Below are 20,637 nucleotides of genomic sequence, written 5' to 3' on the forward strand. Positions count from 1 at the left end.
GAGACAGTGGTGTTGCTCTGTATGCTCTGACAATCCTGCCTTCAGTCCAGCCTCCCTGTCTGTGGGCTGTAGCCCACGAAAGCTTATGCTCTAATGAATTTTTTAGTCTCTAAGGTGCCACAAGTACTCCTGTTCTTTTTCCCTGGTGAGGGTACTGAGCCGATCTTGGGGGCAGGTATTAAAGCGTCATCTTTCCACTTTTTCTACAATGGCTCTTGTGATGCACACCCAATGCTGTATGGAAAGACTGAGTGGTGTGCCTCTAGCAGAACCTGCCTCGGTTTACTGGTGATGGTTCCACTTGTTCTGAGCATGAGGTCTTGCAGGAGCAATAACACACATGTTGCCTCCCCTTGCATCCACAGTAAGCACAGCCCTGAAGGCCCTGTTTCCATAATGTGGCTGGAGCAAGTCTCTGTGACAGTATCTCTAACTGGCTCATTAACTCCTGAGTGTTAGAACAAGATAAAAATGCCCTAAAGCCTCTTATCTGATGACTGGTGTAACCTGCTCAAAGCTCGAGTGCCTTTAGTTTAAGTTTGTAATGCAAGTGCCTCTCTTGAGAGTAATGAGCACTGATTAAACCTGAAGTGTCCCCTGAGGGCTCTACAGCTGTCATGAGGGTGGTGGCTGCCCCCTCCCCAAAAAGGAAATCGGGGCCAGAAGTCCCACTGGGGCAGGCACTCTGTGAACCACCACGTGGCTGCCCCAGCTGTTCCATTTTGCCTAATGAATTGTTTTACAAGGAGAGGCTGGGTATTGTCATCACAAGCTGTCTTCCCTGGGGACAGAAGCCAGCCTGATAATGACTAATGTTAGTGATAGTAATTGAAGTGTGATGGCTCTCCAGGGACTGGCATAGTGCTTAGAGAGCTGTCAGGCACTTGTGGCTGGTGCAGTCCCATGAGTGCCTCAGAAACGTTTTTTAATTGCTTGACTTCCATAACTACAGTTTCCGTGTTTTCCCCACATGGAAATAAAGATTTTTGCAAACGAGTAACGGGGCTACCCTGTGAGCCTTTTGACATTCTGCTCTGATGTGGTTGTGGTGGGGCCTGTGCCATGTATTTCTGCCCCTGACTAAGCTTATATGCATCCTTGCTTCCTGTCTATGTGTGCTCTGTCTGTCTATCTACGTTTATTGATTTTTACCTGTATGTATGTTTAGAGCCCTGCATCTGTGGACTGTGTTTGTGGATCGAATGCGAATACAAATTTTGTATTCTCGCAGGGCTCTATGTATGTTTCCTTTCCTGCCCTGCCTTGTGTTTACATAATGCTGATCCCCGTGCCTGTGGATTGTACTTGACATTACTAAAATATTTCAACTGGATTCCTAAACATCAGGGGATCCCTGAGCCCTGTAGGGCAGAGTCAGCTGGTCAGCAGTGCAGTCGTTTGCATTTTGTTGGGTGTTTAAACCTGAATGTAGTGTTAAATGAAAAGCCTTTGTGTCTCAGCTAGACTGGCGCTGGGAAACAACAACTTCCCATGGACTTGGGCCAGAGTGCTGACTGGATCCTACTTGCAGTATTGAGTGAAATTTTTCTGCTAATTGTCTAATTTAGTGTGTACACAGCCATGGATTTGGGAAACAAATTATGAGTAGCTGGAATGGGTAATCATGGTCTTTAAGTAACAGCTTGGGTCCCAAAGTGGCTTCTCTTCTCTGCCCTATCAACCCCCCACCCCACGCACCCTTATAGTCCGTTGCTTACTACAGTTCCTTGCTGGGAATGGCAGGTGAAGCCAGGCAGGTTACGGGAATGTTTCATGCCAAATATAGGACAAACCAAAATTGTACAAATACAGGAAGCAATTGTTAGGAATACAGGAATTGCCATTCTAGATCAGACCAGCATTTTATCTAGTCCAGTCTCTGGTCTCTGACAGTGGATAGTATCAAATGCATTAGTAGTTTAAAGAAGCCCATGGTGTACAATTGTGGAATAACCTGCCCCTAGGGGAAGTTTATATCCAACCCTATCTGTTATTGTTTGTCTTATGCCGGGAAGCGTCATGGTTGATATAATCTTATGTTTTTTCATTCTATTTGAGGTAGTGGTGGATGTTGTTGTTGTTGTTGTTATCTGTGTATAATCCTTCCTTGAATCCAGCTAAACTCTTTGTCTCAGTATCACGTGGCTGTGAGTTCTGCAGATATTATGTTTTATATAGTTAACACAAGTGTTTTACGTTTGAGTTCATTGATTGTCCCCATGATCTTGTATTATGAGAGAGGGTAGGGAGCATCCAATCAGACTTCTCTGCACCATTCATTAGTTTACAGACTTCTCTTCATCTCCTCTCTAAACGAAATACTCCTAGTCTTTTTAGGGCAGTTCTACACTTAAGAAGTTGCAGTGGTACAGTGACACCAGTGCTGCTGCCCTACTGCAGCATGTTAGTGAAGATGCTACTGTGCCGATGGGAGAGCTTCTCTTGTCAGCGTAGTTAGCTACCACCTCTCGCAGAGGTAGATTTTATGTCAATGGGAGAAGCTCTCATGTCGACATAGCACTGTCTACACTGGGGGTTAGGTCGGTATAACATCATCACTCGGGTGTGGATTTTTCATAGTTATACCAATATAAGTTTGTAGTGTAGACCTGGCCTTAGTCTCTCTTTTGTATGAAAGTCTCTCTAGGCCTCCAGTCATTTTTGTTACCTATTGCTAAACCTCCTTCTGTTTCTTTTACACTCTTTTTGAGATGGGCTGACCAAATCTGAACACGGAGTTCTGAGTGAGGATGTACTATATAGTGGTATAGTATTTTCAGTATATTTTGTCCCAATCTGTATATATGCTAACACTTTTGTTTGTTTGGGTTTTTTCGTCTTCCACTGCGTGTTGAGCAGAGGTTTTCACAATGAACCCCCCCCCCCCCCCAACGTGGTTACAGTTACATTAGAACCGAGTAATGTGTGTGAGTAGTTCAGATTATTTCTTCCAGTGCACGTTAGCTTGATGCAGAGTCAAAGTTAGTCAGCTTTATGCAAGGGCCCCTGGTTATCTTGAAACACATTTTTGTACCAGGTTCATTCACTGATTGCCACTGCCTTATTCCATTTTTGCTTGTTCTATTTCTTGTTACAATTTGAAGAAGTATTAATTTCTGCAGAATTTAAGCTATAATTAAAAAGAAGTCTAGTCATTGTTGTGAAGAACCGTCCACATGTGAACTGAGTATAGCTGCTGTAATGTTACCTTCCTGAAACTACAGATGGACAGCTCCAGTGCCTTTGCAACTCAGTTCATAGGTTTGCCGAGCCTCTGCAGAGTGAAATGAATATCTAGTGAGTTTCAGTGCTGCTATTCAGAGCCCTGTGGGTAGAAGTGATACTGTAGAGAATCCATTTCATCTTGCAGCTACTTGAAAAATCTATGAGCGGCTGTAGAGAGATACTAGTGTTATTCACAGAAGAGGAGGACCAAAAAAGGAGGCTGGGAGAGGGATAGTGAAGGGGAGTCCCTCCTCCCCCACCCCTTTTCAGCAGCCAGAAGGCATTGGAGTGGGGATAAAAAACAAAGTACCTTCTCTATTCTGGTTGTTAGGGGGGACTGGAGCGTCAAATTTGTCAGACATCCACTAATCAAGCAAGATGTAGGGGTCCTGGTAAAAATCCAAGCTGATTGAAGGAGGAGGGATGAGAACTGGATTGTTCAGCAGGGCATTGGCTCCTGAACCTCACTAGTGACCTCACTTTCATCAATCATATCTGCTTCTGGCTAGCAGGTTTAGCTCTCCAGGTAAAAGGTGTTGGAACTTTTTCAAGCCCGGGCATACCATGCGAATGAGGTAGGAGTATTGCTGCTGGGGCGCCTTGTAGAATTTGAACTCCTTGAGACCTTTCAAGTGCATAGGCAATTCCAGTGTTCCTTTGTCTGTTTTGTATGTAGATGGACAGAGCAGGTTAGGGGCTTCCTCATTTTAAAGAGTGAACTGGGCAGATTTTCGAGTAGAGCTGCTTGCAAGAGATGAAGTGAGAATTGTATATGCTAAGAATACATCCAATCAGCTCTTTCAGAAAGTAGCACAAATCAAGACGAGCATTTAGACATAGGTGAAGCATGAGGTTGGGTGGGGTGGATTTGCAGCAGGAATTATATTCTAGGTTTTATAAATTTGCTGTGAGACAATGTTCATTGCCATGTTTTCTCTGTAATGCAGAGGTATTACTCTGCCTCATCACAGCTTTTATGTTTTGCTTTCTGTGTCCTGGAACCTTTAACAAAGAGGAGCATGACATGAGTAGAACAGGAAAAGAGCTTCAGCTGGAAATGGCTGATTCCACCTGACCCTCTTTCTCTTAGTGTAGATGGAACAATTAATACTTTCTCTCTTTCCTCTGGCTTTTGTTCTCTTTGAGGGTTGCTGTTCACTTTTTTTCTTCAAGAATTTGGGCCTTTCCCCAGGGCTGACCAAGGTGGAAAGGGAAACCAGCAGGGTGCCATGTTCAGGGAGGGGAGGAGAATGAAATTAATTTCCAGTGTTCAGGCGTGATTCATGTTTATAATCTCTTTCTCGTGGTTCTTATAGCCCCCCCTCTCCCCTCCCCCCGAAATCAATGGAAATACTCCTGTTGACTTCAAGGAGAGTTAGAATAGTCCCACACTGATACCCTGATTCAACGACAGGCTTTTTCTTTATGGTTTTAAATGCTATTGAATATTCTTCTGTGTTGAGTATGGGGATTCCTTTGGCCTCCACCTCTCCAGTGAAAATCACCCCTTGAAGACGCTTGATTTTTTTTTTAAGAGCTAGCTTCTGCCTGATGGAAGAGCTTTAAAAAGACATTCTGGAAAATGTAGTCTTAAATTGAAAGCCAAAATGATCCATAGGAAATAGTCACTGGGACTTTATGAGAGGGTACTCTGGGAATTGCGTCCCACTAAAGGGGAAGTATTTTCTAGGGTTCACTAAGTCATGGCCTGACTGCTGAAGGGAGTGCTTAGCACCATAGCCAGAAGATTGCATGTGCTGCATTTTCTCATCATATTCATTGTAAGTCCCCCCCTTCTTTCAGTGAAACACCGACTGTTATACGTCTATTTTGGTAATAGAACCCTACTTTGTTTCCATATAAAAGAATGTTTTGAAGGCTGTCTCTTTGTGAATTTTTTAATCTCCAGGAGATTGACACTCCATGGACATCCAACATCCTCAAGCCTTAATAACAAGGCTGACAAATTAGCATGCAGGAAACTAATCTCAAATAACTTGCAGTGTTTTAACGTATGCCTCAGACACATGGAAAGACAGACTTACGGCTGACGTTGTCCAGCTCTTCCATCATTGCGTTTGATTTTTTTTTTTCCGATGTCCCGGAACAGAGGGTGAGTTGACATACCCTTTTTTTGCAGAAATTTTCAACCATGGTGTGGAGAGGATAAAGTTGCATTTACTCCTTTTCATGGATATAAGACTGACTGCTTAGTTATTTGAATTTTGTTTTCGTTCAGTGAATTTCCTCTTATTCATCTTACATCTTTGGGATTCTATACCTACTCAATAGTAACATGAAAGAAGGAAAGAAAACCTGCTCTACACCTGACATAATCCTTCTGTTGGGTAAATAGAGATTTTGTTGTTACTGAATGGATTGTTACATCTTAGTCTAGAGAATAGTGGTGATTTTAAGAGATCCGATATTGATTAAACAAATTCTCTGTATTGTATTTTACTGAAAGACGACACAGCTTTTGGAAACAAAAAGCCCAACAAAACACATTCAAACAAATAATTATCTTAGGCACATTCATTGTTCTATGCCACGGGTCGGCAACGTTTGGCACGCAGCTAACCAGGGTGAGCACCCTAGTGGGACGGGCCAGTTTATTTACCTGCTGACGTGGCAGATTCGGCCGATCGCGGCCCCCACTGGCCGTGGTTCGCCGTCCCGGGCCAATGGGGGCGGCGGGAAGCTGTGGCCAGCACATCCCGCGCTGCTTCTCGCCGCCTCTATTGGCCCATGACGGCAAACCGCGGCCAGTGGGGGCCACGATTGGCCGAACCTGCCGCGTCAGCAGGTAAATAAACTGGCCCAGCCCGCTAGGGTGCTTACCCTGGCAAGCTGCGTGCTGAACATTGCCGACCCCTGTTCTATGCATTCATCGTTTTGCATTTACAGGAACAACTACACATGTAGCACTTTGTACATGCGTGATTACTACACATCTAGCACTTCATCAAACATTTATTTTAAGCTACACAGTGGTAGTAGTTATTTTGGTGCCATTACAATCTGTCATGGAAAGCTTGACTTGTCAGATCATGGGCTTTTTGGTGACCTGCAACAAATACAGTATATCGTCTCAACCCTTCTGTGTGTATGTGGACAAAGTTAGTGAACATGCCCAATAGCAGATTATTAAACCTCTAAGGCTCTACAAGTGATTTGACAAACACTGAGTTTAATAAACCCCACATTGAACTGTGAGTTATTAAAATGTGCTTGCATCTATATCACCTTAGGTTTTGATCTCAGATCTCCTCATCTAAGCAGGATCAAGCCTGGTCAGTAATTGGATGGGAATCCTCTAAGGAAAACTCAGGTGTTGCAGGAAGAAATGTTGGTGATTCAGTAGATAATGCTTTTCTCTCTGAGTCAGTACTGAACTATTACCCCATCATGGCTCTAGGGGGCTCTGTAATGTTGGAAATGTTGTGTTTTGGATGAGATGTATGACAAAGGTCATGATGACTTGGGGTCATTAATCCCATACATTTTTTGTAAGGGTGGGATATTAACCTCAGTTGTCATGGGCAAAATACCAGCATAGGTAATTACAGTCTAATTTTCCCCAGCAGCATCAATTAAAACAAAAGCTAAGAGGGATCTTATCTCTACTATGTTGTGTAGTGCTGATGTATGTTTAAACAGCTGCCACATTCTCCCACAGAGGTAACTATTTAAGTAGTGGGGGAAATGATTCCTGTGTATGTACTGTATGAAACTCTGAGTAAAAGGCATGAGAAAAATTACAGTGTAGGAGTGCTGAATGTGTGTACAAGAGACACATGAAATAATTATTCTATCGCTTATTGAAACCATGCAGTACATTAGTGTACAGCGACACACAAAATATACAGCAGAGTAATAGATATTCCCCATTAAGTTGTGTGAAACTTTGCATTTCAGAAAGGGAAGAATGATACCTATAGTAGACTGTGCCCTATACTTATAAATCTGGCCTTGTGAATTGTACAGAAAACTTACTCTATATTCTGCATCAAGATCTGTTGATTATGTGATATTACAGTGGGAGAGACTGGAAATTCTGTAGCAGATTCATGTAAATTAAAATGGCAATTTTAAATGACTTCAGTAGGAAAATAAATCAAGCAATAAAGACAGTAGTGGAATGTTTTCCGTTGTGTTACTAAATTCTATTCTCCTATGTCTGTGTTTTCAGTATACGCTGTCATACAAGATCAATGCATAACTCCCTCATAGAAGCTGCCATGGAGGGAGCTGAAGATTTTGGCAACTAGTTGGGGACACTTGGGGCTTTTGACAGATGGAGAGGCAAAGGAGGCAGTTTGGGATGTGGGTTCAGCACCTCACCTATATGATAAAAGGATCAGCAATGTTATAATTGACCATGTTGACACTGAAACCTAAATAAAACAATTTAAGGAATAAACACTTTATTGGTTTAAATGGAGCAATCCACAGCTCTCAGAGCAATTGTTTCTGACTGACTGGAGACTCACAACCATAAGGACTAGAAAACAACTTTTCTGAAAAGGAAAAGCTTAGACTCTTGAGCACAATTCAGCAGCAAGGGGTTGGATTCTGTTGCAGATGCCGGTGCAGATTCTACAGAGTTGTGAAATGCATGTCGCCTTCCTTAGATATTCTCTGTATAAGCAGGAGTTTGTGTGTCGACAATAAGAAAACTATGCTGAATTAGGCCTTGATTCAGCAAAGCACTTTAAACATGTGCTTAAGTGCTACTGAAGTCACGTTTAAGTGCTTTGCTGAATCAAGTCCTGTAACTTGCTCAGGGCTGGTTTCTGTCATGTTCTGTCAAGGGTATATAAATATTGTAGCCTGAAATCAATATTGTGAATTCACTGTTGAAGGAAGTCATTGCGATGTACCGTGGCAAGATTTAGGAAGGGGTCGGATAACTTTATACCAATTGATGACATTTGTAGGGCTGAAAGCTGTGATGGGTTGAGGGCACTGTTTGTCCAAAGTCACAATCTGATTAGTTTTATTGGGCTTGTTTGATCATATCACAGCTGTGCATCAATTTCCAATGGTGCCTAATTGGGACCGCCTTACTGAAACACACAACGGAGAAATTATATTTAGATCTGTTTTTCCTATTTTTTCTTATCCTTTTTCTAGAATCTACTTTCACAGTGGAAAGATACTTTGTATAGTCCCCCAACCCCAATTTTTTTTTTAAGTTTTAGTTTAATTGAAATGTAAATTAATGAATGCACACTATTAAGAATTAAGCTGCTGGTTCATTTCTGAGACAGTTGACAGCACTTGGTTCCTGCCAACACATCTGACACATACATCAGTAGTTTACTCATACTCACCCTTTCACGGTGTACTGCTGTAGTGATGGGGAAAATCAAATCTAAAGCTCCAGGGTATGAGCCAGTTGCCACAAGGGTCAGGAAGAAATTTATCCTGTGTGCAGCATTGTGCATTTAGCCAGGTGCACTTTGTGTGACTTTTTTCCCCTTACTCCGAGGCATCAGTTATTGATCCCTGCTAGATGGACCAGGTAGCTGATCCAGTATGTCAGTCTGTGACTTATGACAGCTGCTTTTGTTTTCCTATAGTCTGCGCTGTAGGTCTGGTCTAAACAGAGTTGCACTGGTTTAACTAAAGTTGTGATTTTAAACTAATTTAGTAAATAGCACAAACTCTCGCATGGAAACTCTTAAAGAGATTTAAATCTGGTTTATAGTTTGTCGTGCATCTGTAAACTTAACCAGTTTAAAACTGATAAGTGTTCACAGAGGGGTTTGCACTAGTTTAACTAAATCAGTTTTTTATTTGATTTTTAGATAAATCAGTTTAACTTCTGTGTATAGACAAGACCTTAGTGTAGCATCCTCAGTCTCCATTATTTAAGCAGTGAGTGCGTTAGTTATGAGTACTTTCTTGGTCAGTTAAAGACTAGATCAGAGCATTTAAGTCACAGGACAAAAATGGTGATTTGTCTAATAACAGTGACTCAGAAATGGCTATTAGAAGGACACTCTCAAATTATTTAAGCAAACTTAATTATCTGTTTCCAAATAACATCTTGGTTTATTAGTGACCCTGTCAATTTAAAATCTAGACAATTATTTTAAAAATGAAATAAATAGAACGCTTGGGCACTACACCTGCCTCTGGACATCTTGACAGTTTTTGTGGTTGAGCAGCCCCATTTTCCTATTTTCTAGAAAAGGTTTTTCTCTTTCCAGTTGCTTTGTTAAAAACTCACAAAAACAACAAAGGAAATGGTAAAATGACTACACACAAATGCGGAGTCGGGGGAAGAGAGAAGAATATTTTCCCCTAATCTCTCTTAATTATAGTGATCTCAGATGTTACAAGTAGTCAGTGTCTAAAAAAAAAATCAAATGTGTTTTTTAAGATGTCACTTGAAAATGGAAAGAGTTTAAATTTTTTTATTTAGTTTTCACTATTATGGCCCTGATTCTCCAGAGACCTATGTGCAAGCTTCACTTTACACATGTGAATAGTCCCACTGACTCAACTGGGACCACTCATGTGCATAAATGTAAGCACATGTATAGGTCTTTGCAGGATCAGGGCCTATGTTTGCTCACCTTTTGCATTTTGCCCACTTTGAAGTAGAAGAGTAGAGGTATTTGTTGTTGTTTTTAATCAGTTTCAGTTTCTGATTATTCTGAAGTACCATAGAGCTGCAAAGTACAGTGGAGTGTTTGCTTTAAAATTCCAGTGGCAACAGTTAAATAACGAAAACAATTCTATTGGTCTTAATTTTTCCAAAAGCTGAATTTTACAAAAATCAATATTTTGGGCTGAATGGGACCTGACGGTCCCTTTAATGTTATTCTAAACCTCTTATGTTAAAATTTCTTGGAAAGTATTGTTGTTTTCTCTTGCTATATGATTTCACTGAGATTCTTAACCTTACTCAATTTAAGAACCACTTTTCAACCAATCCACATTCAATGTACTTGGGATTACAGTTTTAATAGTTGTAATGGGTAATAATACCCGCTTTGTGACAAACAATCTAATGAATTCTGGTGCAGCAGGTTCTGTGGCCCTAAATCTAGTGACCATGCTAAGGGTCACTGCAGTGCATTTCCCAGGATGAAGCAGCATGCTTCCCTGTAGCTAGTCTGCCTGCTGCTTTCCTGTTAGAATTCAACATGCCAAGCCCACAGCACCCCGTCTCTCCTGAATGGAATTCAAAAAGACACTTACATTTCCATAAATAAATTAGGAATTCAGTGGCTTCTTCCGGCTAATCAGGGCAGGCTGATAAACCTTGCTAGCTGTTTAATAAATGAATTGTGACTGATTACCTATTAATATGGACGCCTCAGGAATTCACCCTGGGGGAAGCAGAGCAGTGAAATAGAGAGGGGCACGGCCCCCTGGGAAATCAGGGCTTCATGTTTGCAGCTTAAATATCTCTGTGAAGTATCAATAAGGAGGTAATTGAATTTTGAACACAAACATGAGCGCCGGATGGATGAAGGAGAGGGGGGCTCTGATCATCTCTTCTATGCCCCTTCATACTCCCCTCCCCTTTCCCTTAGAGACCACTCTAGTGAAGATAGATGCTAAATCCATTAAATAAAGATTAGACTCTGTCGTGGTAGAAAATGGCAGCTTAGCTAGATCCCTGGGCAAATTGGGACCTTTAGCAATACAGAAAATTAAAATATACATTTTTAACAAGTATGGTATCGACACTGTAATAATGAGCGCGTGGCTTGTGGGGTTTGCCCACCTTTCAGAGGTGCTTTTGTTTGGCTACATCACTTCCTCTTGTTTTCAATACCAGCCTGTTTTGTTTCTCTGAAGCAGAGAAGACTGTAGCTTTTTTCACATTCTGTCCTAGTGTTTTCTAGGACCCTGTGGTTTGCTTGTAATTAGAGTTTCATGAGGGAGAGCACTACCCTGGTATTTGAATAGAGAAATACTCCCTTCACTTCCAGGATGTCCAATCAGAGGTACTTGAAGGGTAGTTGGAGACTTTGGAGAAGACAAGAGAAGGGATTAGAGGCTGAAATAAATGTAGATGCTGTTTTACATGGACCTTGTTTCTGAAACGTAAGGCTTTTGGTTTCTTGTTTCCTTTGTTATAGGCCAAATACATTTTTAGTATGGCGAAGGGGGGAAATTTAGCATTAGCACTTGTATCATAAAATGCTAATGTTTTTTGTATGTGATACAATGAGTGTATGAAATAAAGCTGAATTGGACCATAAGTGGGTTAAGTGCCCTCCTTCCTGTATATACATACTCTACCAGATAGACTCAGAATTATGCATCAGGCCTTATTCACATGTGAATGTGTCACAGTCTCCATTGCAGTAAGGCCCTCAGATGCTCATAATAGGTCTTCAGCTTCCATGCATCTATAGGGCAGAACCACAACTGGAAGGAAGAGACTATCCTATTAAAAAGCTTGTCAGTCTAGTTTTGCCTCTTTAGGTGAATGAGATGCTCCTGCATCAGAGCCAGACAAAACAACAGCAATTTTTCTGTTTCAAATGACCCTCTTCAAATCTGATCATCTTTGACCTGTCTGGCTTCAGAGAGCTGAGGTCTAACAAGTATTCCCAGTGGGAAAGTTCTTGCTCCTCTGGACGTCGTATCCCAGAGGGATTTTTTCTTTGTTTTCTTTCTCTTCCTGTGTCTGCAGCTGTGTTTACACCTTCCTGGCAGCCTTTCCATGGAGTGCAGGCTGTGAAGAGAAGGCAAAGAAGTGTAAGGCAAAGACTTGTTCCTTGTGCTAGTTCCCTGTAATTCAGTATTAGGCAGGGTGCTTTGCATATTCTGACAGTCCAGCATCTTCACAGCACCACTTCCGTGCCTGCAACCCCATCTCTAACGCCAGCAACCCAGTATGCGTAAACTTTGGTACCAGCTCCATCTGTTGGAGAGTACCCAGTTTCTTCCTCTCCCTCCTGAGGGCAGAACAGAAGTTGGCCACCTGCAGGGCAGTTGGAAAAAAAACCCCATGAACATGCTTGGACCTGCTTCAAAGACCATAGATGCAGCAAAGGGTCTAGAAGTCACTACTTCCAATCCCTTGGCCCCTAGGGGTCAGAGAGTAGCTATGGGGCACTGGAGACATGAAGCAAGTGAGATTCTATTCCCTTTCCATCTGCTTCCTTCCCTCCCCAACTGACAATTGGACACCCCAGTCCTGGATCCCAGTGGTTTACTCAGTTGTCTCCTGGCCTGGGGATTCCCCAGATTGGGTCAACAGTGATTTCTTCATTCAGCAAGACTTTTTGAGGTGGCAAATTATTCCCTCTGAGCTGGCTCAGCCTTAAGCATTGCCCTTAAATAGCACCCAGCTGGTTATATCCCTATGGGACTTCTCTTCTTGGGCTAGAGGTTGTCTTGCTGAGGACACTACCCCCCTGAGCAGATAGATTAGGATGCTTACAGAGCAGCAGTTACTGCCCACTTCCTGGGGTATCTCCCTCTTAGACTCTCAACCATAAATCTTACCCAAAAGGAATGTCACTGAGATTATTTCCTTAAAGAAATTGCCAGAAAAGAAAGTTTTCTCTACCTCCTCCTCCTCAATTGCATTGGCTGGTTTCAGGCCCATGGGACTGCAGAGCCAGTGCTCGGGGAAGGGGCAGCGTGGGGAGTCCCGTGGCGCCCCCGCCTAGGAGCCGGACCTGCTGCTGGCCGCTTCCAGGGCGCAACGCCGTGTCAGAGCAGGTGATTAAGGAGCTCCTAATGCAGCCATATTGGCCTCTTACCATTCTTCCTGTCTTTCCTAAGCATCAGAATAGTTTGGTTTTATGCCTTTTAATATTGTCTCTTTGAGAAACTGCCAGCTCTTCTGAACTCTTTTTTTCTTAGTTTTTCTTCCTATGGGACCTTACCTACCAGTTCTGAGTTTGTTAAACCAGCTTTTTTAGAAGTCCTTATTCTGCTGCTTTTACTCCTTCCTTTCATTAGAATTATGAAATCTATCATGTCATGATCACTTTCACTCAAATTACCTTCCACCTTCAAATTCACAACCAATTTCTTCCAGTTAGTCAGAATGAAGTCTAAAATGGCTGCCTCCCTGGTTACTTCCTCCCCCTTCTAAAACAAGAAGTTATCCCCAGAACATTCCAAGAACTTATTGGACATCTTTTGTTTTGCTGTGTTACTTTTCCAACAGAGATGTGTGGGTAGTTAAAGTCTCCCTTTGCTACTAGATCTTGTGTTTTGGATATTTCTGTTGTTTGTTCTAGAAATGCCTCATCCACCTCCTCCTCTGGATTTGGCAGGTTATCACCCCTGCCATAAGGTCACTCCTTCCTTCGCCACCCTGCCTCACCCCACCTTTATCTTCATCCAGAGACTTTCAACTGGTCTGCCTCTCACCTCCTTCTGGACCTCACAACAAGTTGTATACATTCCTGATGTATAATGCAACACCACCTCCTTTTTATCCTGCCTGTTCTTCCTGAACAAGCTGTACTCCTCTATACCAATATTCCAGCAATGAGATTTATCCCATCAAAACTTAGTTGAGCGACTTAAGTCATAATTTAGCTTATGTACTAATACTTCAAGTTCTTCCTGTTTATTCCCCATACTCCTTGTGTTTATATATAGACGTAAGATTTCCCCACTGTTCTCTTTTTTTCGCTCCTATGACCTGTTGTACTTTTCCATTTCCTCCCAACACCTAGCTTTCTGTTAAGGTCACCTTTATTTATACCTACCTGTGGGCTTTTGTCACTTTCCCCCTTTGAGCCAGGTTAAAGCCCTCTGCACTAGGTTGGCGGGTCAGTGTCCAAAAATGCTCTTCTCCTTCTTAGTCAGGTGGACCCCTTCTCTTCCCAACAGTCATCCTTCCTGTAACAGCATCCCATGATCAAGGAAGCCAAAGCCCTCCCATTGCTATCATCTGTGCAGCCATGCTATCATCTGTGCAGCCATGCTATCATCTTCAGGACGTGTCTGGGCCTTTGACCTGTTGTACTTTGCCCTCTGTCTGGGCCTTTACCCAAAACCAGGAGGATGGTTGAGAACACTACCTGCACCCCCACTCCTTCACCCTTGCTCCCAGAGCTCAGTAGTCACTGCTGGTCTGCTCAGGGTTATACGTGGCAGTATCATTAGTGCCCATGTGGATGAGCAGCATAGAGTAGTGCATAAACAGAGAGAAATGGATGAGCCTTGACAACTTTTCTGTGACTTCACAGATGCGGGCTCCGCGCAGGCAGTGTACCTCACAGGACATCAGATCAGCAAATGGATACCTCTGTCCCCCTCAGAAAGGAGTCCGTGACCACCCCCACCCTACATTGTCTTTTCTTGGGTGCAGTGGCTGTGACCCTCCCAGTCTTGGGAGCATGTGGCTCCTGTTCCTCAGCCATTGGGATCTGTTCCTCCCTTCCGACTGCCAACACAGCAATACTGTACTGGCAGTCGGTTGTTGACCTTGATGGACGGGGGACTTGGGTGGGGGGTAGAGCACTTTCTGTTGCCCAGAGTGGCCAGCAGCCATCTCCTCCCTGAAGAGCAGCCAATTCTGCTTCTTCCTCTGGTGCCACTATATTTTTCTCTAGTTGGCTAGCACCCTCCATGCCAGACTTCTTTATATGTATCCTGTCAATGGAGTCCTCATGCTCTCAGACGCTACTTAGATGAACCAGCTCCTCCTGAATCTCATACCTGCTTTCTGATAGACTCCACCAACAGACACCTCTCACAAGGGGTGATTCGCCAACTTTTGTCAGCTGGCGCATGCAGACTGCATTCCCAGCAAGTCAAGGCCAGGACCTGGGTAGAAGCCCCCAAGGTCTGGATGCCCCTTTGGCCAGGACCCCCGGAGGTGCAGGCAGAGGAAGAGCTACTAGTGGTGGTTTCTTCCCATTGTGGGTTCTACCTGCCTTTTGGTCTTGTGTTGGATCTAATGGTATTTACCAAGTTTCTTGTAGACCTTTGCAGTCCTTGGATAGGAAGAGGTCCCCATTTACCTTTTCCTAGTCTAGACTAGTGCTAATTGGAAATGTATCAAGGGAGATGTCCAGTATTGCCATGTACCATGTTTTGATAAATTGGGATGAGAGCCAACTACAACAAGCTCAGTATATTCTCCTTTTAGGAACTGTGACACAATCCATCAGAGAGAATTTTCTCCCAGGAGAGACAATCCAGGCTTCAAGAAGTAGCTCTGTCAGCCACCATCCTTCCCTCCTCATTGTTGCAAGCCCTAAAGGATGTTTTCGGTGAAATGCTGTGATGGTCCTTTCCTAGTTATTGGTTGGTAGAGTAGCATCACCTAGTGATTGGGGCTTAGGCCCATGACTTGTAGTTAGGTTGTTGGTACAGGAGCCCGGGCCCTCCCGCTCCACAAGGCTCTGACCCAGGGCCCTTTGAGGGCTATCAGTGCTCTGACAGCCAGGGGCTGCTTAAGGCTGCCCTCCATGGGCCATTTCCGATCACCCCCCTGTGATTGTCCCAAAGTTGCCATCTTAGTCTAGGAGGCATGAATGATGTCCACTGACCATAAGGCACCTTCTGGCGGCTGAGTGTAGCTGGGGTAGCTCTCCTCCTCTCTCAGGTGGCAACTGCCTCCTTCTGCAGTATCGCCCACCCACCTGGGCCATGTCAGTCCTAAGGCTTTCCTCTGCGGGGGGGGAGTCCAAACAAAAGAAAAGTGAATTAACAAAACTCAGTCCATATGAAAGGAAGAGGGGAATGCTTCCCTCTCAGACTCTCTATAGCTGGCTCTTCCTTCCCTCAGGGAGGGACCTTTGGGCCATTGTTGTGGGGAGAGATTCTGCCTTTCCCTCAACACTTCTCTGCTGGAGCTATGGGTAGCAGGTCTGCTCTCTTCCCTGGTCTGCCACCAAATGAGCTGCTCCCCTGCCATTTTTATTCCTCCTCCAGTTGGAGCATTTCCTACAGGTGTGGCAGGGCAGGACTGGCTGAGCCCAGAGCAGTTCCTTAACCCCTGGTTGCCCAGTGTGGGGATTTGTATTCCCTATCACAGATGGTCTCTCATCAACATCCTTCAGTGGTCAAAGCATCATGAGACCCCTCCAGACCTTCCTCCTATTACTCCCATTATCCACTGGGTCTCACTCTTCAACAGTAGAAATTCTGCTGATAGTTGTCCAGTCATTTTGGTGGACAAGACTTTGCAGATTTACCAGTGGCCATCCAATAATGGGACCTGCTCAGCTAGTCCTCACTTCTGACACCAGGCTGTAGGAGCTTATTCAGAGGACAGGACTTAAAAAAAACTCAGCAACAATTGGCTAGTATTAGGAGCAATCCACTGCACCCTTCAAGCTGTACTACCTTCTCTCCCTTACAGAGGGATTCTGTGCATGACTGGCAATACCTGAACCATGGCCTATGTTAGCAAGCAGAGACAGTCCAAATCGTCTTCCCTGTAGAAGGAAGCACTCTTCTGATATCTTGGGCAGAAAGGAATATTTAATTTCTATGCACCTGGCACATAAGAAGAAAATTAACTCTATAGCAGACTGGCTGAGCTAGTTTCTGATCGATAAGAATAAGATTTTGTCACGGAGGTCACAGATTCCATGACTTTCGGAGACCTCTGTGACATTTTCTTCAGCTTCGGCCCAAGGCGGCATGAGCCTCATGGCTCTGGAGCCACCGGGGGTGCTGGAGGCTCCAGAGCTATCATTCCTACTCCCCCAGCCCCATCTGTTATTTTTAGTAAAAATCACAGACAGGCCACAGGCTTCCATGAATTTTTGTGTATTGCCCGTGATCTGTCTCTGAGTTTTACTAAAAATAACTGTGACAAAATCTTAATCTTATTGGTAGACCAGGGAGAGCAGGCTCTATATCCGGGGTCTTTCTTCATTTGACCAAGACCCTAAGGATGTCATCGCTGGATTTATTTTATAGATTCAACAAAATGGAGACAGTAGACATAGATGCTCTCTCCCAGATGTGACCCAATATCCTCTTACATGTTTTTTTCCTCCAAAATTTCTAATTTCCAGGCTATTTTGGAAGATCAAGAGGGACAGATAATCCTAATCATCCTTTATTAGACAAGGTTGTCAAATCTCTTCAGTATAGCAACCAATATCCCTTCCCTCTGAGAGAGTCATTTCTCCCACAGACTGATGTACCTGCTGGATCCAAGGAAACTAAAATTAGTGGCTTGGCTTTTGAGATATGTTTGAAAAAGGGGTACTCTATCAGTGTGATCAAACCTTTGCTGGTCTCTAGTCTGCCAGCATGGCATATACCCTAGTATGCCCAAGGTTTCCCACATTGATGTAAGTTGAAAGGAGTTTCTCTGTCTCTTGCATCCATTGGCTATCCTAGAGTTCTCACGTGATGGTGTAAATGTGGGTTTGTCAATGTGTACTGTTCAATTTTAAGTACATAAGAATGGCCATACCAGGTCTGACCAAAGGTCCATCTAATCCAGTATCCTTTCTTCTGAAGTAGCTGCTGCATTCAGAATCCTTCAGTCAGCAGGCAAGAAGAGGATTTCCAGACATCAAAAGATGCTTATAGTTGCAACATTTACAAGCCTGCCAAAAGTACACAGGGCTCAAGCATGGATCTCAAGCTGGATCTGAATGCTCTCGCAGAACCTCTCTTTAAGCATTGAAGAGAAGAATCTCTCTTTTAGAAAAAACAATGTAATGACTTCTAGCGATCATGTCATCAAGAAGGATTTCTGTCCTGGGAACCCAGTCGGTGCAATCCAGTTGCTGCACCTCTTGGGCCAATTAAGTGGTCCTCCGGATAGATCCTGTCTTATGCCTACGATCAACTCACTTTCATTGAGAGCACTTTCTCCTCTCTCTGCCCAAATCCACACGTCCTTTAGAATGGAAATGACATTTTCTGGATGATTATAGAGTCCTCAACATATATATCCAGCACACAAAGTTCTTCTGGAAATCCTCAGACCTGACCTATTCTTTACTAGCCATCATATCGAGGCAAGACAGTACAGGAGGATTCAATGGACAATCTTAGAAGCATACTGAGAAGGTAGAGCTCACTGTTTGAGTGATGACAACATCACAAAGGGAAAGGTACATTTACTTATGAGGAAATGCATAAAGCAGCAACATGATCTTTTGTGTACGTTTACTGGATTCTACAAATGATAATGCCATGCTTTAGTGAATGTGGCTTTCAGATCTGACCCACCTGGGGATATAATAACTCACGGAAAACATTAGCATGCTGTTTTGTTGTTTTCAGCAAGAAACGACCTTTTCATTGGCTCTGTAGTAACAAATGTTTGTCCCAGACTTCTGTGGTATTACCTTATCTGACTTGTTCTGTGATTATCACTCTTAGCTATAGACGTCATCTATAACTGGTGGGCTCTTCAGGATGATGGTCCTTCCCTCTTCTTGTGTCTGGTTCTGCCCACTAGCTGCATGCTGCAGGCAGTAGATCATTGCGATGATCTGTGGACCTTCCTACTCAAATTATTTTTTTTACATAACATGGATATATTTTCCCATTCTGATGGCCTTGCCAGTAAACCTGTGTACACAGAACTACATGCTGACTCCAATGTGATAGTGCTTCCTGGACGGACCATAGCCAACACTGGGTTTCACACCAAGACATCAATGCTTTTCCTGTCAAATTTAATTGAAGGTACTTCTCCAGGGTGCTGGATTCCTTGCACCTGCACCATATGCTATTAATCAGAGAAGTAAAGTTTGTGATTACTAACATGAATTCAAAGCTAGCAGGTAATGCAGGAGAGTTGCATCAAATTTTATTGTAGCTGAGTAAGAACCAACACCCTCCCCCTTACTCCTCATCAAGGATTAAATTGACTCTGCTTGTTTGCTTTTCTGGCCACACTGGTGGTGCTGGGGAGTAGCTGCTTAGTAAGTAGTTAAACACATACCTTTGGTCTCCACATCAGGACGTAATATGGAGAAGAGATTTGTTGCTGTTGGGAGGTAATAAGAAACGCAGCTCCCACTAACCATAACTGAAATTGTCCATTTTATCCAGCAGATGGCATTGAAAATGCACCCCCACTATTCTTTCTTCTTACAGCTAAGCAGTGCCTTAACTCTTGCAGGCCACGTTTTTCCTGTTTCTTTGGTGCATGGTTGCAGATCACTTCTTAATGCAGACAGGGATTTTAGAGAGTCCCCACCTAGTGTGGAAGGTAAAAACTGGCACCTGCATGGATTAATGAGCAAAGAATGTAACACTGGCTTACTGTGTCTGACTGGCAAAATCTCTGCTTTCTGGATTTCATAACATTTCTTTAAATGCCACAAATCCTAGATATACTCAGTACTTGGACAGCCCTGTTAGCAAGCCTCTATTTCCTGACATTACATTGTCTGTCTATTTGCCTATCTAAGATATTTCTAAGTTGCTGATCATCTTGGTATTTATGTGCCATGTGGGCAAATAAGCAATGATATGGATGCTGAGCTTTCACTAAGTTTGGCACTGAAGAGAGCATAATTTAAACTCTTCCTTGTGAGTGGTGACACAGTGGTCACCAGCTCAGACCTTGTGTCATACTCCCAGAAATGGCTGCAGCTTTCTCCAGGCAGTAGCAACTGGTGCATTTGCAAATCCAGTGTATGTGGGTCATATGTGGAAGGGGGATGTTAGGTTGTTTAGGATGAATGCCACTTCCTCTAATTAACGCATAAGGACAGTGATCTAAGTCAAATGATAACCAGTCATGGCAACAAAGCTATGAAAATAAAGGGTTTTTATACTTCCCCGGTTCTGCTGCATTTTCCTCTCCTCTTTATGAAATTGCCTCTAATTACCTGGAAGTACATTGCTGAATATACAGGAGTAATATAAACAATGAGCTAATGAAATCATTGAACATAAATAAAAGCTGAAGTATCTTATTGTTCCCAAGCAGCTTGATTCAGGTAAGCTGTGGAAAGTGTCCTTAAACGCCCTTCTAAACTCTCACTCCTGCCATGTAGCCTGCAAGAAATAAGTTACATTTAAATTAAAAAGTATGCTGTATCCCCCCACTGGCTTCCTCTTCTCTTATTGCATCAAACATAAGCTACTTGTCTTCATTTTGAGGCCTTTCACGTCCTATCCCCCACCCTCCCTGTCATCTCTCTTCACTATCAAGAGGTTGACTCCTGCCTCCAGTTGACCCATGATGCCAACCTCCATCACCCACCTGCTAAATTTTCAAATAGGCACCTTCATGCTTTCTCCTATGCTGCCTCTTGTGTTGGGACTCGCTCCCTGTGAACATCCCCAAAGCTATCTCATTATCCTCCTTCAAAATTCTCCTTTGTGTGATGCCTACAAAAAACGTAACAATCATTAGGCTGCTGGTGTGCTGATACTGCCTACCATGCTGACCAGTATTGTCTCATTGTTCCCTTGTACTCCCTTGTCAGTCTGTCTGCATCCATCTGTTGTAAGCTCTTTTGGTTAGGGACT

The 20,637-nt window shown here is 43.3% G+C and overlaps 2 protein-coding genes across 6 annotated transcripts in view; both read left to right on the forward strand.

Moving 5' to 3' along the window:
• Positions 1-20,637, forward strand: part of BBOF1 (basal body orientation factor 1) — a 1,057,902-nt gene that overhangs the window by 52,291 nt on the left and 984,974 nt on the right. The window lies entirely within an intron of this gene.
• The window catches only part of LIN52 (lin-52 DREAM MuvB core complex component), a 67,187-nt gene that overhangs the window by 21,702 nt on the left and 24,848 nt on the right, over positions 1-20,637 (forward strand). Inside the window, exon 6 of one of the 4 annotated variants that reach the window (XM_042858517.2) lies at positions 7,418-7,568. The exons of 2 other annotated variants lie outside the window; for them this stretch is intronic. In XM_042858517.2, coding sequence (XP_042714451.1) covers positions 7,418-7,458 — 41 coding nt within the window. In that variant the 3' untranslated portion in view covers positions 7,459-7,568. Of the gene's footprint in view, positions 1-5,134; positions 5,574-7,417; positions 7,569-20,637 lie in introns of those variants that run through there. One more of the 4 variants, XM_065595538.1, reaches the window with a different exon arrangement.

The sequence above is a fragment of the Chrysemys picta genome, chromosome 4 (assembly GCF_011386835.1).
Source record: "Chrysemys picta bellii isolate R12L10 chromosome 4, ASM1138683v2, whole genome shotgun sequence".
In the NCBI taxonomy this organism is placed as follows: Eukaryota; Metazoa; Chordata; order Testudines; family Emydidae; genus Chrysemys; species Chrysemys picta.